This window comes from Astatotilapia calliptera, chromosome 17 (genome assembly GCF_964374335.1).
Source record: "Astatotilapia calliptera chromosome 17, fAstCal68.1, whole genome shotgun sequence".
Lineage (NCBI taxonomy): Eukaryota > Metazoa > Chordata > Actinopteri > Cichliformes > Cichlidae > Astatotilapia > Astatotilapia calliptera.
Genome location: NC_137438.1, coordinates 19622002 through 19649480, shown reverse-complemented (window position 1 = coordinate 19649480; position 27479 = coordinate 19622002). Strand labels below are relative to the sequence as shown.

The 27479-nt window shown below is 40.7% G+C and overlaps 1 protein-coding gene across 1 annotated transcript in view; it reads left to right on the top strand.

Annotated features, from left to right (window-relative positions):
- Positions 1–27479, top strand: part of LOC113008770 (thyrotropin-releasing hormone-degrading ectoenzyme) — a 264030-nt gene that overhangs the window by 15684 nt on the left and 220867 nt on the right. The window contains exon 2 of the mRNA XM_026146492.2: positions 4034–4278. Within this exon, the coding sequence (XP_026002277.2) occupies positions 4034–4278 (245 nt within the window). The remainder of the gene's footprint in view (positions 1–4033; positions 4279–27479) is intronic.

The following is a 27479-nucleotide window of genomic DNA, read 5'->3' as shown; positions in this document are numbered from 1 at the left end:
CCTCTTCAGCAGGGGGTGGCTGGAGATGAACAGCAGGGGCTCTGGGCGGTGGACTGAGCTGCAGACTCTCTGCACGGTCCAGCAACTGCAGCAAACTAGCATGAAGGGCCTGGAAATTATCCAGCCCGGCTCTCATCTCGTCATGCGACTGCTGGAACAGGAACCTTTCACGCTGTATATCTTCTAACTCTGCTCTCAATGGTGTGACATGGCCGTGTGAGCCGTCATCAGAGGGGTCAGACGGAGGATGGTGGGAAGAATGGTTGTCGCCTCCTGTCTCACTTTCCTCCTGGTAACCTGCACCAAGCCCGGGGAAGTCAGTCTCATAAGCTACATAGCGGAGGGGACGACGTACATTACGCCGTGGGCGCGCACCAAGAGCTGAGAAGTTCTGAATATCATCCATCTTTTTAGGGTAGAAGCAGCTTACATCCGGCTCGAAGGACCATTAATGTTGGGTAGATAGCTTGTACTGGAAGGACTGTAAGGTGCTAGTTCAGGTTTGCAGCTACCACTCCCTGGAGTGTCGGCCAGAACACTGCTCAAGGCCCGGATGAATGTTCAGAAGGGAGACAATGAAGACACCGAGGATAGTGCAGACTCTTGTATTGACTTCACACAGTTGAAGGTAACAGGGATTGTCAGAGGAGCAGGTATTGCATACAGGTTTAGGTGCGTGGGCATGGGTGTGTGTGTGTGTGTGTGGTCTCTGAACGGAACAGAAAGAAAATGCTACATTACTAAAGTGTTCACAACAATATCTCCAGAGTACATCAACATAAACACAGGCGGGAAATAAACTAACATCCCCTTTAATACCATAGGCCATATATTACTCACGACTCACACATAGACCCCCTGAGAGAGCTAACCAGGTACACAGCTATACCCAACCACACGGCAGGAAAGTTAGCTTAGCTTAGCTTAGCTTAGCACCCGCTAGCGGCACAGACAGAAACATAGTCATTTCCCCCCTAACCTTGGTTACAGTCCCAAACACATCTTATTATCACATCCTCACACATCACCAACTTACGTTGCTCATTAACGCACACTTCTCACGGGATAACCAATTCTCTGCCAGTAATCTGGAGCAGAAAAGCTCAGGTGCTTTGCCCACGTCTCTCCCTGGACATAGTCTCTCATACAAAGCGGTGGGGTGACCTCTACTGGCCACTCTAAAAACTACAGGTGAACTAACAACTGAACAGAATAAACCCATAACTACGGGGCCTTTTGTACACACTCTCATAGAGATTACTGAAGTTTTGCAAATAATTGTTGTCTTACTTAGAAATGCAGACAGATTGCCAACATGCTGCAATCAAACTGAGTCTGTGCTGATGAGCACAACCCAGCAGATCTCTTTGCAACAAGGGGATCAAGTCAAATGGTCACTAGCTGGTTGCATTCCTGTTATAGTTGCCAAGCGTTTAAAGCGTGGAAGTACTGACCTTACTTTGAGTTTGATTCCATAAAAAGTGACAAAAACATTAGCGTCCGTTGTGCGTGGGAAGAAAACTTCTTTTTACAGCGAAAAAAAACCCTAAACTTCTGAGCAAGCACCGAATGCGCAACGAGGTAATGGGAAACTCACAGAGAAAGTCGCGGATTCTTCAACTGACCGCGGCACACCTGCACCAGGGTAAACCTCCGCCTACCCCAGTGCTGCTTAATAGGTGAAAATAGAGCAACAGGACCGCTGAGTCTTTGACTTTATTTATGTTCTGCTGTGTTTTACTTGCATCTATTTGAAAGAGTGAGTGTAAACACAAAAAATATTTTATTTTATGTGCTGGAATGTGCAGAAAATAGGTTTAAATGTTAAACTAATTTATTCAACTCAGAGAATGTTGCATATAATTACATTTTTGCTTGATGCATAAAGTTAAAAGATTAAAACTGATAAAACAAGTTAAAAAAATAGATTTTTCCATTTGATTACATTTTATATGATGGATTATGTAGAAAAAGTAGAATTGGGCTGAAAGATCTATCGCCTTATCACCTCTTCAGGTTGTAAATCGTGTTTTTAAAAAGTAACTAAGTAACTAAGTAATTAATTACTTTTGAAAATAAGTAATCAGTAAAGTAACGGGATTACTTTTTGGGGGAAGTAATCAGTAATTAGTTACTGATTACTTTGTTCAAGTAACTTGACCAACACTGAGTACGAGTAATAAATCACACAGCAATAGTACCTTCATGTGGTTGTAAAAAGCATGATAATATATTAAGTGTTCAGAACATGTTACTCTCATTGAGTAACGTAACGGAGTACGTTACAAAATACATTTTGGGGCATGTATTCTGTAATCTGTAGTGGAATACATTTTAAAAGTAACCTTCCCAACACTGGTGAAGTGTGACTGTATCATCAACTAATATGTGTGTACATTATACACGGTGACTCATCCTTTAGAAACATTTAAAATGCAATTTGATTATCGAGGAATGTGATTGACCATTATGTTTAGCTCTTAAATAAATAAATAGATAGAACTTTATTAATCCCTCATTTAGGTTCCTCCAGGAAATTCAGTTAGTTACGTACATAATATCTAAATAGCCCGTGTTTAACCTCACCCACTAGACTGAGCTCAGGTTTGAACTATGTTCTACCTTTGGTAGTCGACTCGTCTTCTTTTTCCTCCTCTCTTTTGAACACTGAATAACTTATTTGCAGACTGCTTTCAGGTAAAGTCTTGATTTTAAAGTCACCACCTTTTGGAAGAGCTGCTTCTCACTTTCTTTCTGAAAAGGTCAGACTAGGGCTGTTCGATATAACGATATATATCTGATGACGATATAAAAAAGTATCGTTTCATTTTACGCTGTCATTTGTTTCGTGGTGCCGCAAAACTGTTTACGGTAATATTTTTTTGATGGTCACTGTAGTGGCTATATTAATTTCTTAAAGTTCTCTCTTTCTCTTATATTTAATATAACCACCATACGGACGGACAAGCGCCTGTTTTTATGCGTTGTGGTTAGCAACAACGACGGTAACAGCATAGCTTGTTTATGTTCCACATAAACCTTTCACAATAAAGCTCAAGATCCTGTTGAGACTTTTCAAAATAAATGAAATCACGTGAAAGAGCAGATTATTTATGGATGAGAAGTAAAAAAGAGCCACCAGGTGTTAAAAAATAAACCTTAAACTCAAACGTTAGAACAGGCTTTTCCCCGCAGCACACCGTGTAATAAATACTTACAAAGAAAACGGCGGCCGTTACAACTTATGCCTAAAAATGTATAGTTTCATGCATCAGTTAAAACACTCGACTCCAGCTACATGACGCGCAGCTGGAAACACTTCCCACAAGTTGAGCTGCCTGAGATTCACAGAATTTACAGAAAATTTTACATTTTTGTGATTTATATCGTTATCGGGACGATAGAATTCTTATATCGGGATATGAGATTTTGTTCATATCACACAGCCCTAGGTCAGACATTTCCCACACACTTACCTGTAGGATCAGCTGCTGTTTGCTTTAATCCACCTCAGAAATCAACCACTGCTGTCATGTTTCAGGCGGGAAATGACATAAACATGAGCAGCAACAGGAAGTCAGCAGCTTTCAGAGGTGCTCTGGATGTGAGTGAGCGTGTGTCTGAGTTTGAGGAGTTTAGGATGCACGAGTACGCGTGTACACGTGCATCCTATTAAACAACCCCTGCAGAGTTTCTTTGCAGATTTGCTGTTAACATCGAGTGTCACTCATCAAAATGAATTTTAAATATCCTGAAGCTTTTAAATGTTTAAATCCTGTGCTGTTCGCATTCATGTTTCCTTGCTGTAAGGCTTCTCCTTAACTCAATTTGTTGATGGATTACTGCGTTTCTGGGTGATTTGCTATTATCGCTACCAAGATTTTATTTATTTAATGATAATAAAACAGGAAATCTGATTATAGCATATCCAAACATATTTCACTCTTCTGGTCTGCACTTGTAGATGAGTCTTATTGTGGAGACACAGTTGGTGTGTGGATGTCTTTATCCTATTTTCTCTTCCATCCATCAGGTGGACCGGGTGACAGTTACTGCTGAGGGCGGTGTTGGAGGTCGTCCTTCCAACAGGCCCGGGGGCGGAGTCATGCGTATCCACCGACACTTCCCCTTCCCAGCCAATCAGATGTACGTGGTGGCGCTGCACCGCGAGATGAAGCCGATGAGGGTTTACCGGCTAAACGTGAGCTTTGATGCTGCCATCGAGGACGAGCTGCTGGGCTTCTTCAGGAGCTCATACACAATGCAGAGAGAGAGACGGTACACACACACGGAAACACACACTTTTCCTATACCAGCAGGTGGTTCAGCTTGAAAAGGTCAAAGCTTCACATTCACGACATTGATTAACTCACACTCCACATGCCATACGCCTGTGTGTGCATGTCTTTGTGTGTGTTCCACTTGTCTCAAACACACACACTCACACGGGCGTACATATAAAACTCCTTATGAATTTCCCATAAGCCTCTGCTGCAGTTTCCACATCAGATTTCTTCCCCATGGTGCAGATGGGAAACAGACTGTGTGCTGATACATTTATTATTTCATGCACGAATATGTGTGTGTGTGTGTGTGTGTGTGTGTGTGTGTGTGTGTGTGTGTGTGTGTGTGTGTGTGTGTGTATTGACACAGTGTTTTATCAACGTCTTTTCAACGTATTGTGAAAAACACAAACTTGTGGTTAATTGTTTGGAAAAACGTTGAGCTCAGCTGTGATTGGACAGAGTAAAGACATTACCACATAAGGACTCTGCCTGAGAAGAGCTTTAGCCAGTGATGAGACATAATTAACTCATTCCTCACTTTTATACTACTCAATTCTGATTGGCTCCATGAGCAAGAGAGCTGCCACATAGACCAGTGCAGCATGAATACGATAAAACTGTGTGATAAAGAGAGTCATTATAGGAAATGATGAATTCTCTATTCTGTGTTATATATTTAGACTTGCTAATGGTAACATAATACACAGTGATCAACATTATTTTATGAAGAGGACATAAAGCAAATCTAGAATGATTGCCATGTTCAAGGAGGAATATCTGACAAAGAAGCTAACTGTGATGATTTTGGGGCACTCTGACCTGATTCTGAAGACCTGTCTCAGACATGTGGGTCTATTATAATGAACTGCATTGGCTAAAATTAAGCTGCTTAGAGAGTCTGAATGGCTCAGAGTTCAACGCATGGATTTTCATGCGCTTAAATCACTTATTAAGACTCAGTGTAACAAGCATTTAGGCAGGGTCTTCAATCTGACCATTTAAGATGAGCGACGGTGAGAGCAGCGGGTCAGATGAGCCCATCGATGTTAATTTTGAAAATACACCAGCGATGAACTTGTGTGGTCTCAGGTTAGAGTTTTCTTTTCAGCCAATGTCTGAAGGAGGAGCGTCAGCTCTGCTCCACTGACAGAAGTCAGGGGTGACCCATTAAAGGCAGGTCTGCATGGCTACAGATTCAAATCTAAGCATACACACAGACCCTTTGAATCCACGCTAGGGTTGGGCGATTGGATGAATATATCGACTACTGACGATAGGCTGAGCCTGATTGTTTTTACAAGGGCGATTTATTTACTTATTTTCCCATGAGTAAGATTGCTAATAACGATGGAGCTAATAGAAGCAGTCAAAAGTCCAAATAATAGTGCTGCTTTAACAACACCCTTTTTCATCTGCGAGCAAATGCACCCTCTTCAGAGTGCGCCCAAATGCTTGATGGAGCTGCAGAAGCTGCTGATAGCCTAGCATACTCAGCTGGATGGTGGACATGTACATGCTCATGCAAGTTAGTCGTGTTTGAGTACTTGCTCGCACTATACATCTGCACAAGCGACAGACCGCTTTGGTTACATCTTTAGGTTTATCTCTTTCATCCGAAATTGGCAGCTTTATATATATTTTTTAGTGCTGTCAGCATTAATGCGCTGTCATCATGACTAACATGATTAACAATTAACCCATCTGGAGTGCAGACCGAGTCTAAATCCCTGAAATGTCTCTGTCAATGCTAGAGATGTGCAAAGCAGCCGGTATCTGTATCTGTATAATGCTGACAGCCCTAATTTTTTGGGACATTAGGTCGTCCATGTTTGAAATTCTGTGTAATCAGTCCGTGCATGATTACATTGATCTGCCCATCAAAAAGTCTGCGCATGCGCGAATGTATCGCCCATCGTCGATAGACTGACGATTGTCGGTTGGAAAATTTTTCCATATTGTCCAGCCCTAATCCATGCTTGGTCTGTTTTCTTGTCAATGAAAAACCATTTTTAATAAATCATTCTTTTGTTGCTTTAATTATGAATACAACAAAATCATGATATTTTGCTATAAAAACATGACCCATTAGTCCCATTTTCTAAAAGATTTTAACGATTTACACTTACCTGTAATTTTAATATGCTACAGGCTGCAGCACCTTTATTCTAAAGCTCAAACATGTGTTTCAACATCATACAGATTTTTCTGGGATCAAAAATTACTCAATAACGGCTCCTTTGAAGTTTGCTGACCTCCACTGTAGCTGGTCATGGAAAATGTCAGGAGTCGTATTCTCCATTTAAGCTTTTATGCAAATAATATCAGTGATTTCAGCTAATTAACTTGATGTTTTTGTACCAGAACCTGCATTTATGTATTCAAGCTCTACAATATTTGAGACAGTTAGCTTATAGCTTTGCCTAATGATGCACATGCAGATATAGAAAATTTAATTCCATTTCAAGTTGCTGTGTTGTATTAACCAACAATAACCAGGTATTTACACCTGGTGATTTCTCCACTTGTCACAGAGGCTTGTGATTTCTGTTTGGATAAAAAGTGTTTCCACTAATGAGCAAAATGCTGCTGAGCATCCGTATAAAACTATCATTAGTAATCATGTTGATTTTTTTTATTATATTTGCTTGTTTGGGATATAAAGGAAATGATGCAGCAAATGTAATATTATATTAATACAACCTTGTGCAATATTTAGAGAGCTGGATCCAGTCTATCATCTGAGACATGAGCTGACAAAATAACAGAAACACTCGTTATGAAGCGTGCTCTGGGCCAAAATTATACTGACTTAAGAAAGCTTAAAATAACTCCATCATTATTTAGAGGAACATGATCAATGAAAATAATTTAAAAAAGTGTTTTGTAAACAAAAAAATAAAAGATGAAATCTCAACATTTAGTTTACCAAGGCTACATGTATGTCTTCTTTAAAGCTTTTAAGCTTTATTAGTGGAACAGCTCGATTATTGTTGACTTGAGATGAATATAAATGAGTACTGAGTGTAAAGAGCAACAGAATCAGAGGTGGAGGACATGTTGGTGGCCTAAATCAAGCAAATCCTACATCTGGATTTGTTCATCCACTAGTACTTTTATTTTTCCTGCTGTGTGGTCAGATTTACAAAAAGGCAGCAGATTAAAATGTTTGGTGGTGAGCAGAAAGCTGCCTGTCTGAAGAAACTGATTATTTTACATGGACGGCCTCATTGGACTGTGAGTGTTGCCTAAATAAGCCCGATGAGTTAAACCAGAGTATCTTCACAAATGAGACGCTGGATTCCAAAACTGTTTGAAGATGCCTGATTGCTCATTGAAAGTCAGTCCAAATTTGTGAAATGAGTTGTAATGACATGCATTACTGCACTCATTGAGGTGCTGTTATTTGATCCATCCAGGCAACTGTGAATGGCCGTCTGTTTTGCAGACAGGAAACTATCCGCTATTGTGACACAACACGAGCTGAGTCTAAGAGTAATGATTCTGACAGATCGATGAGCAGAGCAGGACAGCGGCTGCTGTTCGGTGCTTTAAACACAAAAACACGAAGGTATTTTAAACTCATCCCTCTGACGTGGAATTCAAATGTTCATGACAGTTATGGATTCATGGATTCATGAATCTGTGCAAAGAGATGTATAACATTGATTTTCACATCCAGAAATCTAAATTCGTCTTCACTTCTATGGAAGGAGGACCAGTGGCTCAGGTTTCTGAGTCTTCACTGATATTTTGATTTCCTGCTCTGTCCTTGACCTCCATGGGAATACGTTGGATAAGTGTTACAGTCCATTAACCATATGGACATTTATTGTAACATTAAAAACTAAAAGCTGGCTAATGTCACTTCAAGTGATGGTTATATAAATGAGACAAATCCATAAACACACACATAATTTTATAATTTATTGCTTTCATACATTAGAAAATTTTGCTCATTTCCTAATTTAAGAGCTTTTAGGCATCAAAAACTGCAAAATAACAAAATATCAGTAGAATTTCAAACACACTCACATCAGTTGAAGCTTTGTTTTCTTCATTGACTTCCTCTGCCGTGTTTCGATAGAACAATGGTATAAAACTGCAGTTTTAATTGGTTTTTCATCAAGTTCACAATGAATTGATTAACATGCCAACTTTTTGACATCTGAAGTGACCAGAGGAGTCTCTGAGGGAACTTTTTAGTATTTTTAGCACACGCTGAGCCAAAATCCACCACCAGTCAGACTTGGTCTCAGTGTTTCCACCACCCGTGGTCCACTATTCGCTGGCAGCTGCTGTTTGGATCAATTCTGAATCAATACGGCAGCTGGCATACTAACAGAGCTCGATCACAGCACAGCAACCTGTTAGTTAAAGCTTAATGCTCCAGCTGCCAGAAACCCGGTTACAGTCGACTTTGTGCACTAACCTAATTCCTTAAACGTCACACAAAAGAGAAAGTCTGTGTGAGAGCATGACAATATTAAAGGTAATGCAATAAATATAAAGCCAGGCGTAGATTATTTGTGGGACTGAGACGCATGGTACTATGATATAACTGCCATCCTATAAAGGTGCCAGCGTGAGCTCATTAAATATGTTAATCTGATGACTAACCAGCAAAGCAGTAAGACACATGGTAAAGAAACCACAGCTGGTTATTATTTAAAAACAGTAACTGTGTTCTGAGCAGAGCTTCAGAACGTCAGATAAACACAATACCGGTGTTCAGGGACGGTCCAAGTGATAGTCTGCTCAGAAGTGTGTGTTCATGTGTGCGTGCACAAAGCTCACTGTTATCTTAAGGATTAGCTTGATACAGCAATGCAGCTAATGCTAACACACACACACAAACAGAAACACACACACAAACAGAAACACACACACAAACAGAAACACACACACACTTCACTATGAGATTTGCTTAATATCCAGAGTTACTATAAACCCCAGGCTTGGCTTAAACGCTTAAAATGCTGGGAGTGGGTGAATTAATTAGCGTGCACACACACACACACACACACACACACACACACACACACACACACACACACACACACACACGCACACACACACACACACACACACACACACACACAGTATCACTGTTCTAGCTTAGTACTGATCTTTATGCAAATGATGTAAAGATGAGTTTTGATGTTGCAGTTACTGTCGTCTCCCAGTGAAGGCATTTTTTAATTCGGCCCGATTCCACCCGTCTGCAGAGATGACCCGACGCCTGCTGCTCACATGAAGCATGACGTCGCATCAGGATAAAAACTGACACATCAATACTCAGCTAATGTATAGGAAACTGGACCAGAGTGGTGCCACATTCACTGCACTAGTTTTCTTTCCCGGGGCATCTTTCATGGCTGCCCTGACACAATTTATAATTTAACATCAACTTTAAACACATTGCTAGAATCTTTTTTTAGCTTTACTTTACACAAGCTCCGAAGTTAACATTTTGTGTAGTTAAGTGCTTTGTTACCTTTTTTGGTGCTTTCAAGTGGTTGCATCATCATTACCATATTCATCTATAGTGTTAAGTATTTTTAAAGGCTTTCCACAGTCATGTGTTTTTCCTTATTTTGCCATATGCTGTGTCACATTGTTGAATGTTCATATTAAATGTGGTTAAACTTTGAAACAATTAGTTCAACATGTAAAAGTAATCACTTTTGTTCAAATGCCTCAGCCTTCAGACTGCTCTGAATACTTAAGTATATGCTACAGTACGCTCTCTCAGCACCATAACTTCTCATTCTATGGTGTTTAATGCTGTTTTGACACGTTGCCTTTTTCTCACGCACGGGTACACAATGTCCTTTAGCAGCAGTTCGACAGTTCCTATCCACTCATCATGGACATGAATGTCAGGGTAATTTGGGGCTTTTTATTAATTCTTTGAATTGTTCTATTGCCTGGGTAGAAGAACTGTAAAGCATACATCTTTAATTACTTTGAAAAAAGAGAACTGGGTGCACAAGTTTGGATTTATTTTGGATTTTCTGTATTACACAAAAGGTCAAGGTCAATGTCTCATATATCGTCAATTAGTTTATGGCAGTTCTGAACTTTGGTGGTTTCTGGGTTTTTCCTGAAAATCCAAATTGTCTCATCTAAGGTTAACAGTTTGGTCCTTCTTCCAGACATTGGTAATCTAAATAACTTGTACTTATGCAATTCAAATAATTCTACATTTGTGTGTATGAATTTGTTTATAAATGGCCCCAGGAGGCCTTCCCAACATGTGACAATCTAAAATTCTCCTTGTCAGATCTCCACAGAATTTCTTGGACTTCCCCATTGTTCTGAGTGTTGATCAATCCGATGAGCACTGTCAGACAAATCCTTCTTAATGCTACAAAGAGATACTACCAGCTGTAGTCAATATTGATCAATAATGAGAAGTTAAAAGGCTTCGGCCTTGTCAAGTTAAAAAAAAGATGTAAGTGTTTATGCATACGTTTGACCCTGTGTGGATTAGACATAATCAAAAATTAATTCAAATTTTTTCACCCAGTTCTTGTTTTTCAAAGTAATTCAAAATTCAAATTCAAATTCAAATTTTTATTTGTCACGTACACAGTCATACACAGTACGATATGCAGTGAAATGCTTAGACAACTGCTCGTGACCTAAAGAAGAAAAAAAAAAGGGCTATGAATAAGATAGGAAATAAATATGAAAAATTAAAAAGGGTAAATTTAACTAGGAAGGAATAAAATATAAATTAAGGTTAAAAATGAAATAACTGTACAACACAAATTAGAATGAAGGGTAAATTTAACTGGGAAAGAATAAGATAAAATATATAAATTAAAGTTGAAAATAAAATAGCTGTACAACAAAATACACAATACACAGTATAGAACTATATAAGAATGTATGAAGAAATATAAATAAATATATACACAATAACAGCAGCTGTACAAGTATTAACTGGAAATGAAGAATATAATGTCCAGTGTTGTGCAATCCACATTATGTCTTCTGCAATGCAAATATGCTTAAAGTGATTTAAGTGATGAATTGAAAACAATGTCCAGAAAGTCCAGTGTGTGTGTAAGAACTGTATGTGTGGGTCAGGACTGTGTGGTGGTGTGATTGAGAGACCGTATCGCCTGCGGGAAGAAGCTCCTCCTCAGTCTCTCTGTGTTGGTCTTCAGGGAGCGGAATCGCTTTCCTGACCTCAACAGAGAGAACAGTCTGTTGTTGGGATGGCTGAGGTCCTTCACGATCTTCCTGGCCTTGGTCCAGCACCGCCTGCTGTAGATTGAGTGCAGGTCAGGGAGCTCGGAGCAGATGGTGCGCTCAGCTGATCGCACAACCCTCTGTAGAGCTCGTCTGTCCTGCATGGTGCTGTTCCCGAACCAGGTTAAGATGTTTCCCGTCAGGATGCTCTCTATGGTGCACGAGTAAAAGTTCCTGAGCACCTTGGAGGGCAGTTGGAAGTCTCTCAAGCGTCTGAGGTGGTAGAGACGCTGACGGGCCTTTTTCACCACAGTGTTGATGTGACAGGACCATGACAGGTCCTGCGTGATGTGAACTCCGAGGTATTTGAAGCTGTCCACTCTCTCCACTGGGCACTCGTTGATGACGGGGGTCTGGTAGTTCCTCTCCTGCTTAGTGCTGAAGTCCACTATCAGCTCCTTTGTCTTACTGACGTTTAGAAGGAGGTTGTTCCTCTGGCACCAGTTCTCCAGATTCCTAATCTCCTTCAGGTAGGCCGTCTCGTTGTTATCAGAGATCAGGCCCACCACGACGGTGTCGTCAGCAAACTTGATGATGGTGGTGGAGCTGGTAGTGGCCACACAGTCATATGTGTACAAAGAGTACAGCAGGGGGCTCAGGACACACCCCTGGGGGGCTCCAGTACTGAGAGTGGTGGAAGCTGAGACATGTCCGCCCATCCTTACTGCCTGTGGTCTGCCAGTTAGGAAGTTGGAGATCCACTGACACATAGATGAGCTGAGTCCCAGATGCTCCAGCTTGGTGGTGAGTGTGGAGGGAATTATGGTATTAAATGCAGAGCTGTAGTCCATGAAGAGCATTTTAACATAATTCCCCCTTCTAGTGTCCAAGTGAGTTAGTGATGTGTGGAGGAGATGAGAGATGGCATCGTCTGTGGAACGATTTGGACGGTAAGCGAACTGTAGTGGGTCCAGTGTGTCTGGTAGTGAAGAAATTATGAAGTCTCTGACCAGGCGTTCAAAGCACTTCATCACTACTGAGGTGAGGGCTACAGGGCGATAGTCATTGAGAGAAGCAGGGTGGGGTTTCTTTGGGACAGGAACAATGATGGACTCTTTGAAGAATGTGGGGATCACCGACTGAGATAAAGAGATGTTGATAATCTCAGTGAACACAGGAGCTAGCTGGTATGCTGTCTGGTCCTGCTGCTTTCCTGGTGTTCACTCTTTTGAAGGCTCTCCTTACTTCATGCTCGGAGATGACGAGCACGTTTCCGGTGCTGGCAGTATCTTCCTGTCTGCAGCCGTTAGCGCCGCTAGCACTAGCATTGTTGGAGTCCTTAGCTGCAGCCTCGAAGCGAGCATAGAAAGTGTTCAGCTCGTCTGCCAGAGTCACGGCCGCGTTCGTCATACCGGTTGTTGGTGCTTTATAGTCCGTTATTGTCCTTAGTCCCCGCCACAGGCTCCTAGAGTCACTCTGTTGGAGTTGTGACTCTAGTTTCCTCCTGTAGCGCTGCTTCGCCTCTTTCACCCCCTCCGCACGTTATATGACGCGGAGTCAATCATTCCACCCTGGAAAAGAAACTTTTCAAAGAAATCAGTGATAGGGTAAAATCATCATGACATCCTCGTCCACGATGAGTGGATTGAAACTTCAGACCACAATTGTACATGTACCAGATGCAGCAATACTGGCTGCTGCTGAGAGATAATGGACGTGTTTAAAAATCTGCAGTTTGTTTAATTTCAGTCAAAGTGTCATGTAATCTCTCACTGCTCGATTTACAGAAGAGACTGCATGTTGTGTTACATCATTTGAAAAAATTGTGATCATGCCACAGATGTTACATTATTGTTCTACATGTTTAGCTTTACACACAGTGAAAACATTACAATAACACTGAACTCAGAAATGTAGTTCACTATGCTGCACTTTAACTTTGGTCTGGGTTCTGCTGACGTTCCATAGATTAATGCATAACGAACACTGACATTTTCAAATTTAACTAATACTACATTAATACTACATTATGAACTAGCACCATCCAGTATGTGTGATGAAATTATGGTATATTATTTCTATATAAAGCACACTTCATCAGGAGGATAATTTTCCTGAAGAGGGTCCCCACTGGACTGAAAGTGTGCCAGATACTTGGTTTCTTCCTGAAACCCAGACTTCTAAAGGAAATCCAAAACCCCAGAGCTGAGCTTTTTTCTTCTTCTTCTCAGATCCTGTGAGGAACTTTTTCATTACACTGAAACTGTTTTTTCAGAGCTGCCTTTCTTTAACGAGGAGAGGAATTACAGTTAACGAGGAGTGGTAAGGCTGCTAACGAGGCAGAGCTGGTTGAGGAACAGAGATGTTGGAGCATTAACAGAAGAGACAAATGGTTAACGAAGGTTATGTGTGGGACTACATTTTAATAAAGGTTTGAAAGAAGTCGATTGGTTTAACACATCTACCTCATCTCGTATGTCTTCTTCATCAGCAGCTTCTCCCTGGCTCTGCTGTCTGATCGCTCCCTCCTTCATTCTGATAGAGTAATCCGGTGCTGAGATGAGATGTTTCAGATCAATACTGTGCTCACCCACTCTGCAGTGTGTGTGTCAGAGGGCAACCTATCTAACATGGCACTCAGCTGAAGCAAGTTAATAAATTCATTCGTTCTCTGAGCCTTTACAGACATTTAAAAAAATACACAGAGCAGGAGGCGGAGGAGGAGCTGCTGTGGAATCGAGGTCTTCACAAACACGCAGTATTGATTTTGACCTGAGAAAGACCTTTGACTCTCTTAACCTGTTAATTTCTACCCATGCTAACACTGTGATCTTACAGATTTTCTGTCCACTTTGGTTCAGAGGGAAATATCTCAACAACAATTACACTGAGTGCAGTAAAGTTAGATAGAAATATTCCTGTTTCATAAAGGTTGTTGATGTCACAGTTACTGGTAAACCTCTGGTCTCTCAAAGAGTAGCCCACAGAGGTTGAATTTTATATTCAGCTGATGTTTGAGTTTATGTCTGATGAATGCAATCATCAACTGAATATAAAATTAATGATTTGCACTAACTTTCCAAAGCAGGTTATCCAACAATCTTGTGTGCAGGGCTGTGAAAGCTTCTGTCAGAGTTAGCTGTTGTGTAGATGCATGCAAAGGGGAGAAATGTGACATGTGAAAGTTGGTGTTTTCCAGTTGCATAATGCTGCCTTTTTGTCTTTATGTGACTGAGGGCTTAAGTTGATTAAGGTTACTGGACAATCAACACCATTAAATGCACAGTATATGATATTTGCTATTCAAGATAAGCACTGTGATATAATTGGACTGTATGTTTAAAGCATACTGTCTCAGACTAATGTTAAGGCATTTGGTTTTTTGAACGTTTTAAAGACATAAAAAGTTTTGGGATACGGTCTTAAAGATTTTGACAATGAAGGACCTGACGACCATAGCGTTTTAGTGTTTCAGCATCTTTTTTATTTTTCAGTTTTTAAAGGAGCAGCTTTCCTGCTCCTCTGTTTCTGTGGCCCTCATCACTCTTGCCTCCGGTCCCAGCAACATCATTAACAGGGGAGACCCAATTAGGTCAGATGTGTGAGTCAGCCTCCCCTGGCACCACACCCTGAACCCACTTCTCCACCCCTCCGCTGCAGCTGAGCCACAAACCACACCCTTCAAAAATGACACTTCTATTTTCAGTCTGACAACTAATGGTTTAGAGAATCTGGATGTTCAGGTTGGGATTGGGTTAGGTTAATATCTACTCCCTTTTTTAAAAGGTTTTGTGTAACTAGAGAACCTAAATGCAGACAGTGTGGAGTTCTCCCTGTGCCTGTTTATGACAGATTATTTCCGGATTCTCTGCGTACTCTGGGTTCCTTAGAAAGTCTAAATACATATAGGTAAGGTGTGAAAGTGTGAATGATTATCTCTCGTTATGTGGCCTGTGAATGACTAGAAAACTCTTCAGGATATATCCTGTCTTCCCGGATGACAACTCCAGTTTGGAATATCAATGTAACAAAAATATATATGTAACTGATTTTTGGGAAAGCAGTGTCATGTGTACTGAAAAACCCAGTTTATTTAGGGAAAGATGTTCACATTTTCAGAGCTCAAGGCAGCTTTCTTTGTTGTTACTATGTGACCTGCAAGTGAGAACAGTCTCTCACATGGGAGGGAAGTGGCAGGACTAATCAAATACTTGCAGGCCAGGACAGACGGCTGTGGGTGGGTCCCTGCTCGGCTGGACCACCACTCCAGTGGGCGGTCTGTCTTGCTGATGGTGGATTTCGCTCTGTACAAACTCAGGGCCCTGTTACACAGGGCTTCCTCATCTGAATCAGAGTCTGAAGACAATGAAGAGGGGAGGAAGCTCTTTGTCTTTACACTGTTCCTGCAACAGTCCAGAACAATCCATTTTCCGAGAGAATCTGTAACTTTGTGCGATGTTGACTTACTGATTTTGGTCCTGAAGCCTGTCATTTCAATAAGTTTGGGCTGCCAACACCTTTTGTTGGTACTCGTGCTACGAGCGCTAACAGCTCCCACAGTTTCTGTGCTCGCTGCAACATGTTGCTGCATTTAGATGGTACCGCAAGGTTGAAGTGCTTTGGTGGCATGCAAACTCCTTTTTGCACAGTTTGCACAAAACACTGCTTTTATCAAGGTTTCCGTCAAGTAGTCTTTTGAAAGAAAAAATTTGATCTGTCCTAGCAACGCGATTCCTTCTGAATCTTTGTAGCTCTGATGTTTGGATCGATGTAATTGGTATACCAGGAAATCGTGCATTGACAAAAGTTCCCCTTTGCTTGGAATGCAAAGTGTGATTAAATGCATTATTTTTTTCTGAAACGCGCTATTTTTTTATTTCAAATTAATTAAGTGGAATTTAGGCGTTAAATTCCCACCCCTAGTTACAACAAGGTTTGGAGAGAATTTGCCAGATTCATATGTAAAGGAACATTTTTTTGTAGAAAGCCAAACCTTTCAGCCTGGACGATAGTGAGGTTCTTAGGTTGCCGCCTGCATCCCTCCTCATATAATTTCCTTAAGGATTATTAAAGTATTCTGATTCTGAAAGCCAACGACACCAGCGAAGGCTGGTTCTGCACTGAAGAAACTAAGTACTTACCTTCAACATATAGGAACAGAGGGGGCTGATACCCCCAAGATGATTCAAAAGGTGAGAGACCAGCTGCAGATAAAGTGGGTGAATTGTAAACGTATTCAGCCCAGGCTAGTTGACTGCTCCAGGTGGATGTGTTGGATGATACTGCACATCAGAGGGTTGGTTCATTCTCTTGGTATGCTCATTAGTCTGAAGATGAAACCCAGAAGGGAGACTAATCTGGGCTCAAATCGAAGAACAGAACTCCTTCCACATGCTGGAAGTGAATTGAGGACCCCGATCAGAAACGATATCCATGGGGATTCCATGAAGCCAAAACACGTGATCTGTGGTGAGTTGTGCTGTCTCGACGGAAGCTTTAAATCATAAGCACCTCTTTTTTAAGGCACCCAAGATAAAACTTATAAAATTCTTAGGAAGGAAGGATGAAAAATTCCTGTCTGAAGTTTACAAAAATACATATGTATATTTTTTTTTTGAGTAGAAGTGAGCAAACATTAACATGGGGTCAACGTTCATGTTATCTTTTGTAAAATTGCTTCTGCCTTCACATGCTTGCACGGAGCTTGATCTGGACATAATGCATTTTTGCACGAGTTACTTTTTAAGCCTCTGCAACGAAGGTCAAGCTCACTGACCATCCTGCATCTAATTCTTATATGAAAGCAATATATCAGCAATGCCTTGAGGGATATTTGCTGATATATAATTTGGCATAAACATTCACTTAAATTCAACAATGAACTGATTAGCATTCCATAGTAAAAGGTCAAGGTCCCTGTGAGCTTGCAAAAAATGTTTTTGGCAATGACTCAAGATTTCACATTCACATTGTGATTAAGTTTTACTGAAATAGTATAAAATGAGGGAGTAGTGACATTTATATATCAAAGGTCAAATCTGGTTAGACACCTGTGTAATTTACAGCCTGACTCGGTGGCAGAGATGCCTTCCACGGCCAAGGTTTTTGTTATGTTGAGTTTTGGATTCCTGTTTTATCTGGTTGTGATCCCATTTCTACTTTTGCTTCCTGTTCTTTTCCTTCCTCTCTCATTATCTGACCCACCTTACTGGCTTCACCTGCTGTTGTCTTTTTCACCTGTGCTTTGCTCCCTCCTGTGTCTCATTGGCTCACAGTGTGTATATAACCTGTCTCCTGTCAGATTCTAATGCTCATTTTCCTGATTTGTGTAACCATTATAGGTTCTTCTGTGGTGTAGACTTTTTTTTCCCCACATAAAGACTTGGAAACTTTCTGTCATGTCATCCTGTTTGCCTGTTTCCATGATCCTTGTTCCCAGTGTATAAGGATGAGAACAAGGACTATTTCTGTGTTCAAATGCATTATTCTATCTTTCATGAGTGATTATTCCTTTTGGTGAACAGTTGCTTGAAGTTTGTAGCCTGCCTACAAGTACAATTGGGGTCCTAGACGTAACTACAACAATTATTTGGGCTTTTGACTGCTTGGTTATTCTACTTTATTCATAGTCAGAAACTCTGGATACAAGTGGCAGAAATAAGCTTGCTTAAAAAAGGTTTTGAGCTCAACCTTACAGTGATCAGCTTAGCCATTCAGGACGAGTTCAGAGTGGAGCTGCTACTCCTCTCCATCAAAAGAGTAAGTTTGGACATCAGATTAGAATGCCTTTTGGGCACCTTGTATGGAAGGTTTATCAGACTTGTCTATATAGGAGCAGCTGCGGACTCACAACACACTGGAGATTATGCCTCTTGGAATGGCTTGAGAAGACCTCAGTATTCCCTAGGAGACCCCAGTCTCATAGCAAAATGTGAAATATTCATGACAAAGCTCATTTACAAAAAAATAGAATATGAAAAAAAAATGTGTCAAGTCTGGCAGTCAAACCATGGTCTCTGGTGTGAGTGGTGAAATCATTCATGATGCCACCCACTCCTCTGCTTCCAAATGCAGACTTCTGGCCCTCTAAAAGTGGAAAATATTCACTTTGTGTACATGGACATGAATCAGTAGACGTGAAAATGGTCTGATGGAAAAATTGTGTTCATGCAAATGGTGGAAGGTGGAAATTCCAGGAACACATTAAATAGATTAAATGTCCTCACTATTTCATAAACCGCAATAAGACTGTTGCCCTGGAAGAAGAAGTGGCCAGGGAGAGGGAGGTTTGTCCACATTCCTGCATCATGCATCGATTTGTAGCTAATGGTTGGTTGCTATAGAACATTTCAGACGCTCTCACTGGTAGTAATTACAATCACACACATCAAAGTTGAGGAAAGGTTAACTCAAGGTCCGCTCACTTCACGTTGACTTTCTCTGATCTCATGTATATTCAAGAATGAAGTCCTTCATCTCAAAATCAACCCAGAAAATTTGCCAAGTAACAGGTTCTTCATCATTAAACACACGCAGACACCTTGTACAAGTCATACTACATCCAGTCATATCAAATTGTTCTGTCAACCATATTTAAAAATTTAGTACACCAGGCAAAAACAGTTTGTACATTTGTAATGAGCTTGAAAATCAATATTTTGTTCAACCACTGATATTATTCAGCACAGTCTGAACTTTCTGAGGTGGCTTTCTTTAAATAGTCTTCAGAAATAGTTTGCTGGGCTTCTTGAAGCACATTCAAAGCTCTTCTTTGGATATCCCTGCCTTTTGTTCTGTTTGCTGTGTCTGTTTCTTTGTCTGCTGCAACAATAACAACAACAATAATAATAATAATAATAATAATAATAATAATAATAATAACTGTAATAATGCCCCTTTTTTGTCAGGTTTAACATGGTCTATTCAGCTCCTGCCCAAACTTGAAAATGCCCTGGACGCAGGACACTCCCTTGTTCTTTATTTCCTTTTTATTCTCAATTACATGTATGGCAGTAGTTGAAAGCTGATCATCACCTTCTCTCCTTTGAGGATTGTGTGACACTCTTGAGGCAGGTAATTACACACAGCTGATCACACAGCTGATCACACTTTACCTAACAAGCATTATTATCTTCCTCCATCCACAGCTGCAGAGCTGGTTTTCTTGAGGTGAGCAGAATAATGTTCCATTCTGTTGTTTGAGTTTGGCTCTGGGGAGGCCAGTCCATGACTGTTAGTATTCCTTTATGCTGTGTTTACTGTGTTTTGAAGTCATTACCAATGACATACTTTCCAGATGGTGTGGATCAAAATCTGATGGTACTTTTGTGTGCTCATAATTCCATCAGTTTTAAAAAGATCTCACGCACCACTGACTTAAATGTGGCCCCAAACCATGGCAGAGCCTCTTTGACATTTTTTATATTTTCAACTAAAGAAATGGAAACAAACTGTGTTTTGTGACAGGTTTGTTATAACAAAGATAAAGCTACAATTTAAATTTTGTTCTTTGGTAGATTGTCGACTTGTGGGCAGTGTGTTGTGTTAAGTCCATGTCCAAAGAAAAACTTTTAAGACCTTCAGAAAGCCTGGGCATCTGTTGCACAGTTGCACAGTGTTGTGAACATGTTTTCACCTTCACACCAGCTCCTCCTTCTGTGCCTCACAATCAGTTTTCCTGTGTGGCACTGATACAGTGGCGGTTCTGTTCAGTGCTGGAGCTTACGCCAACTTAGTGAAGGCATTTAGGAGCACACCTGCAAGTGGAAGGTCATGGGAGATCCCAGAGTAGATCCAGACCACCAGATATATGATAGCATGTGGAAATAACGTTCCTCTGACTTTAGGGTTCCTGACTGAAATCGGATTGTGATCTGTCGTTACTGCACAACCGCATGCCTCGTAACACAACCAATCAGATTCCTGCATTGGAGAACTCACCAAGAACTCAAAATCATCTATTGCTGAGAGAAGGATGTTCTTTGGTTTTATTCTCTTGCTGAATTTCTCCATGACTTTATAAAATGCTTTCATGTACCTCCAGTGGCTCACAGCCCGAGTACGACTGAGAGAAGCAGGAAGCCAGATGATGATATCCTTATCGGCATCCTTTTAATTATCATTTTTATCTTAATCTCCTATTTTCTTGTACATCCTTGCCTCCTACTTTCTTGTTACCTAAATACACTTGGAGAACTGAAATCTGACAAACTAAGCCCCACCCCCACCTCCACCCAGCCACACTGCCTCACCCATCAGTCGCATATTTTACACCGAAGATGATGAATCAGCCTCTTCGGCAGCTTCCTGTGTAAAAGTATAGCAGCAACAATACACACACATATACACAGCAGTCCTTTCAATATGAAGGAGGGGATTTGCAATTTGAGACATTGGTTAAAGAGATCACTGTGTCCAGTTTGGTGAGTGTGGGTGTGTGTTTGTGTGTGATGGAGAGTGTGAGGGATGGATATAGAAATGAAACACACTCACTGTGAAAAGCACCTGACTCAACAGTTTCCCCTTCACTCACATCTGTGAATCTAAATGAGGTGTGTGTTTCTGTCTCTCCTCTATGTGTGTGCGTGTGTTCGATGTGTCATTCACACACCTGCTCTCTTCTTCGGTGGTGTCACCAGACAATATAATGGCAAACATTACAGCAGGAAAATACGTCATTTCCATCTCATGTGCGTTTTTGGAGGCGACGCATTGTCACATGCATTAATGCATGAGTGTGTGTTTGTGTGTGTGTGTGTGTTTGTTTATCTGTTGTCGTTGTCCAGGGCAACGGTATAGGCCTGCTTGTCAATCAGGATTACTGTTACAACAAGCGTTACTTTGGCAGCAGTGACTGTTGGCAACCTGCTGGGTGTCACGTTAGTGTTGTGTGTGTGTGCGTGTGTGTGTTAATATTGGTGCTTCATTGAGTTTTAAAGCAGGAGTTTGTGTGTGTGTGTTGTGTGTGTGTGTGCGTGTGTGTGTTAATATTGGTGCTTCATTGAGTTTTAAAGCAGGAGTTTGTGTGTGTGTGTTGTGTGTGTGTGTGCGTGTGTGTATTAATATTGGTGCTTCATTGAATTTTAAAGCAGGAGTTTGTGTGTATGTGTGTGTGTGTGTGTGTGTGTGTGTGTGTGTGTGTGTGTGTGTGCACGTTACAGACTCATCCTCCTCTCTAATAGATACTCTCTTTATCTCGTCCCTCTCAGGCTTTCTCCATTATTCTCTCTCTCGTTCTTCCAGTCGGCCCCGCTCACCCCCTGTTTATTATTCCCGGTTTCTCTCTCTCTGTCTCCCTTTCGTCACCTCCTCCCTCCCTTCGTCCACTCCCCTCGGTCATCATGTCTCCATAGCTTGTGTCAGATTATTTTCTTCAATTTTCTTTCCTTCCTTTCTCCTCACCTCCTGTTTCCACTTTTCTTTTCCACTTCTTCTGCTTAACGTCTTTTCCTTCTCCTTCTCCTCTCCCAGCCCTAATATTCCAAGTGTCTACTTCTCATCGTCTGCCCCCTCTTGTTTTCTTTCAATCAGCATCCAAACTGCTTTGTTACAGCTGTTTCTCATCTTGGTTCTACCTCTGTTGTCTCCTGTATGCCTTTTGCTTTCTGCATTTTCTTCCTTCCTTCCTTACACTCTGCTCCAGCCCTCATCTTTGTCCCCTCTCCTCCTCCCATTTTTTTTGGTAGTAACAATTTTGTTTTATCATCTTCCTTTTGGATTTTTTGTGTCCTCTCTTCTTATTAGGCCACCTGAATTGCAACAGACACCCCGTCCTCTCCTCCTCCTGTTTCCCTCCTTTCATCGCTCCTCTCACAAACTCCAGGAGCAAAATGCACCATTGTGATAACAAAGTTTTCACAGGGATTATTTCCTCAGGTTTTAGCTTATTCCTGTGTCTGTCAGGTGACTGACAGACAAACGTAACGAAGCTCAGATATGGAAACATTCAGCTCGGCTAAAAGAAATCGAGAGGAAACAGAAAGTTTGCCCGTGTTTATTGTGGATTATCTCGCCGTAGATGCCGTTTCAAAAACTTGAAAAAAGCCGAAGTAAAAATGGCTCCCCGTGAAAACTTCTCCCTGCAGGCGGCCGACCTGTCGGCTCTGACTTCAGAGGATTATCCTTTAACCCCCTGAACCCTGATTCCACCTTAAATTTCTCCTTTGATAGGTTTGAAAGGTTCAAAGACTAAAACAAAATCCAGCTTCATATGACACCATCACATATTCTGTATGGATTTATTCCAAGGCGTGAGTTCGGTGTGTTGAAGCTTTGAAATCAGAGCCAGGGAGGAGATAAGTTCAGGGCAAATTCGAATATGATGAATTAAATTAAGGGTCTCTTCACGGGTAATTTAAAGCCACTGCAATTCTGCTTAACCAACCACGCTTAATGACTTAATTTTATTTTTGGAGGCAAATGGAGCAAATTGGGGTTAAAAGGGAAAGCTATGATTTGTATCGTTAAACGCTAAAGATTTGGCAGCTGGTAGAGATTATTTTGTGTCTTTGTGTTTAGGCACTTTTACACATCACAGAAAGATTATTTTCAATTGCACTTATTTATATTCGGTGGCTGGGAGGCCATGAACACACAGGAAAGCAGGAGGCAGGGAGAGCAGCAGCAGCATCAAGAGGAGGGATCAGTGAGAACAGATACACTGCATGGAAGGGAAGCTGTGGTTGAGGTGGGTTTCAAAGCAGCTTGCAGAGCAGCTTGAGGGAGTGGAAATGCAAAAAGGTACCTGCTGAGCCAGTGGTCATGGGCTGGCGCTGACATCAGCTCATTGGCTGGAATTTCTTCTAAGATGAACTTTGTGGCCTGCCTGAACTGATGCTGTCGAAGTATCAGTCAGCTGCTGCAGAAAAAAAGACAACTAGTGTCATCATTATCACGTGAGTGAGCCTCCTAGATTTACATCTGTGTATGTGCTTGCACAAATACACATTTATGTATGTTTTGTTCTCTCCAGGCATGTTATTCAGCAGTTCCAATCGATAGCGCTGTAGATTGCAGAGGCTCCCGCCTCGCAGTTAGACAAAGTAACCTAGCAGTAAGTTAGCTGGTAGTGGTACAGGTCGTCTACTAATCGAAAGGTCAGTGCTAGCCCTCTCTAAATAAAAGCAGGTGAAGTGAAGATAACTTGTAATTGGGGGCTAATTGGTGTTTCTCCCTAGTCCTGCATAGCTGCAAAGTTTGGAAGAATAACTGCACTTCGCTTCTCCTCTGTGGGAATATTAACGAGGATGAGTCGGCAAAAGGAAATCTTAAATAGTTAATTGCCCCAAATCACTTTATTTATGCCTTTCGCCTTACTTATTGTTTAATCTAAAAAAACCAGGAATGTCAGGCTCAGTTTTTACTTCTTTGATGGTGAGATTAAAATATTTGTTTAAGGTTCTGTAAACTCCTGACAGGCAAATAATCCACCAGAATGTGATATACTGTGATACTCTTGCGTTGGTTATACAGTATGTTTAATGTGATGGTGTACAAAGGCTTTCAGACACAACCTGAGCATTTGAGCCTAAACTGCAGTTTCAGCGACTGAATGCAGTGAAATGAATGAATTATCTGCACCTCCTCTGTAGTGATGACGTACAGCCCTTCAATATTACGTCTCCAGGTCCAAGCCTCTGCTGCGTTGGCTGAACCTCTCATCCTTTCAATGTGCTGCAGTGCTGTGTGCCTTGTTTCTTGAAAAGAGATGAATCCTAGAAAGCTATTCGGTTGTCATTCTGCCTGTTTTTTTTATATACAGAACAATTCAAGCATAGTGCACCTTTAGGCGAGTTTTTAACCCCTTATTTGATATGTACAGCTTTTCATCAACAGAAAAACCAAAATAAGTTGCACAACACATCTTAAAACATTTGTTTAAATGCCCGATTTAGCAAATGCGATACAAATTAAAAACCATTTATGGAATTAACATGTGCTTAATTTTTTAAACACATTTGTCAGTTTGTTCAGTAAACGTATGTTTCAGACTCTAAAAGGTTTTAAAAGCACGTGTGGCCCTCAGGCTCACCGATAGTTTAACGCCTTTCAGAGTAACTAAAGTTTTAATATGAACATCAAATTCACATTATTATAGCAAATACTTCAGAGAAAGCAGCAACACGTGAATTACTAATACTCATGTCTGGATGGTGTCAGCTCAGAGGCTCTCTGGGTTGAAATTTTGTTGCTTTTGGTGCTTTTTTTTATGGCATCTGACAGCACATCGGGCACTTCTTAGGTCTTTTCCTCACCGATTCATGTTTGATTGACGCAGTTCCTCTAATGTCCACGTTAGGCTCCTTAATCTCTGTCTAACTTCTTTGTCCTTTTTCTCTGACCACCAGCCGATTACACCAGAACTGAAGTGATTTAAACATCCATGGCTAATGTCATGGTGGTCCATCTTTTACAGTTTATGCTCTCAATGTACTTTTCTTTTCTTGTCTGAGCCATGACCTTTTAAATGAGCAGCCATGTAGTAACCATGCTCAGGGGGGCAAAAACATCAATAAATTAAGTTAACAATCTTAACTTCACTAACCATCCAAAACATCGCTGCTTAGTCTAGTTTTTCATCTTTGCTATTATTATGGGCTTTTTACTGTTTATTATATGCGATCAAACAAGTCACAGCATCATCGGGACATGCAGTGATAAGTTTGTAGAATCTCAGCATTTCACTCCCACAGTATCTGTTCTCATATTATCCCCAATAAAGAGCAGCCTTTGTAAGGCTGGAAATGGAGAGCTGAGAGAGAAACTCAAAGCCAGGTTTCAACACTAAGGTTGTCGAAACGCCTAAGAGCAGCTGTGAAGCATTTGGAAGTCCCAGTATTTTCAATCTTGTTCCCAGTGAAGAGAAATTGGTTTCTGTTGGGCTTTACAACAAGTTTGACTATGTTACACGTAAGGAGACACAGCAGGTTGGCTTCATGCTTTTGCCCTGAGGCAAAAAAAGAAAAGCAGCTACGCGAGGTTTCATCAGACTACAGTGCAGCAGTCCTATTTATTTATTTATTTTTTTTGCTTTGTGTAAAATGTATTTATACTCCTCTGTGAGTCACTCTCATTCAGGCTGTGGACTTTACCTCTGACAACATGACTGTTCATGTTGTACAAGCTGTCCAGAGAGAATATTCCAGTTCTCTGGATGCAGATGAAGCTGTAGAGAAAAATATCTGGTTTGTTTCAACTCAGCTGTTTGACTGCATGTGGGAGTCATCTTCAAGACTTTGAGGAGTTTCAACATTAAAGCAAAGGTTTGGGAGCAAAAGAAGACAACTTTGGAGGACTGAAACAAAAATGTTCTTCATTACATCCAACAAAACATAAAATGATATCTGTATGGATTTATGTGTTTATCAATATTTAGAATTTAAATGATGTAGTCTTCCAATTGATTTCTTCAAATCTAAATTTCATTTAGCCATTGATACATTTTTTTTTGGTCCTGTTTTTAATTTTTCTTAGCAATTTGTGACACTGTGCAATTTTCATTAACTGATGCCTAAACCTATAAGAATCAAAACAAAAAAACCCCTATAATAATAATATTAATAATAATTAATTTAACTTTTTTGATATAATTTATTTCATTTTTTTAAAATTACTGGCAGTTTTGAACCAACAGTTGTTCACAATGCACATGAAAATAAAGTTGAGTTTTTTGTGTAATTTGTTATGAAAACTGAGCCTTTGGTTTGAAACAATGCACCAAAATTACAGGGAAAAACTGTCATAAACTGGAGCGATCTGAACACTGGCTGAACAGCTAGCTTTGGTCTGAAATGGATCCAATTAGAGGCAATGCAAATGATAGTCGACCTGAACACAGAGAGAAGTCGAACCCTGGCAGTGTTCAACCAAATTAGGAGCAGCTGTAGTGGAACAACAAGCAGCCATTTTTCCTCACCAGCTGCTTTAAAAAGCACATTTTCTCCTGCGTTGATGATGATGACAGCAGCCTGCTGTGATTCACTCAGGTATCACATATATGGATTCACACGCCCCAGCATGGATGGAGAAAGAGTTAAACAGTTAGACTGAATGAAAGAGGAAAGGAGGGAGAAAAATAGGATCAAGAGGAGGACGAGAGGACTTTGAGAAAAAGAGAAGAATGGAATAAAAGTAAAAAAGACTCGTGGCAACATAAAGGGACTGTGCTTCAACCTAATTAGACTGCAAATTTGTTTTAACGTATGTTTTAACTGGAAACCCCTCTTAACCCAATGTTGTAACCTTCCATTTAATGTGAACTTCCCCCTCCTAGGAAATGTATCTGCAGGTCGGGTTGAAGCCGCCAGCAATGATTAATCAGCGTGGAAGGTGATGGCATGGTTATGTCAACGTAGATTTTCCGCTGAAGCATAAATTGGACATTAATGGCATCTTCTCATTTCTTTTTACTTTGTTAGTTTCCTTGTGTTTTTTTCTCCTGTATTTGTCAAATTCAGTCACTTTAATTTTAAACTGTGTAATTTTAAAACTGTATGTACTGTATATTCTGTGTATTTATTATCTCACTCTTATTGCCTGTTTATGCCCTGTCCTTATCTTCAACGTCATGCAGCTCTGTTGTATCTTAATTGCCCCTTGGGGATAAATAAAATCTTCTGATTCTGAAATAATCTGTTGTGCATCTCCCATGTTATATTCATGTTATTTGTCTTTTATTTAAAATTTTTGTGGTCTTATGTGGTCCTCCGTACACCATTCCTATGACTGGGCTCATAAAATAATGTGTAAAGCCTACATTGTTCCACAATTTAGAGAATACTAGTCTCACAATAAGATGTACAATTATTATGCCTACTTTTGGCTTGTGGCCTTTATCGGGATCATCATAACACATGTATATGATGGGCTTTGAACCACATGACCACATGCCAAAAGGCGTGTACTCCGTTCACTGATATGTGGCTGTACACGATTTGCATGTGCTTTAGAACTGTGGTCATGCCCATCATTCCTATTTTATGATACACTTCTTAA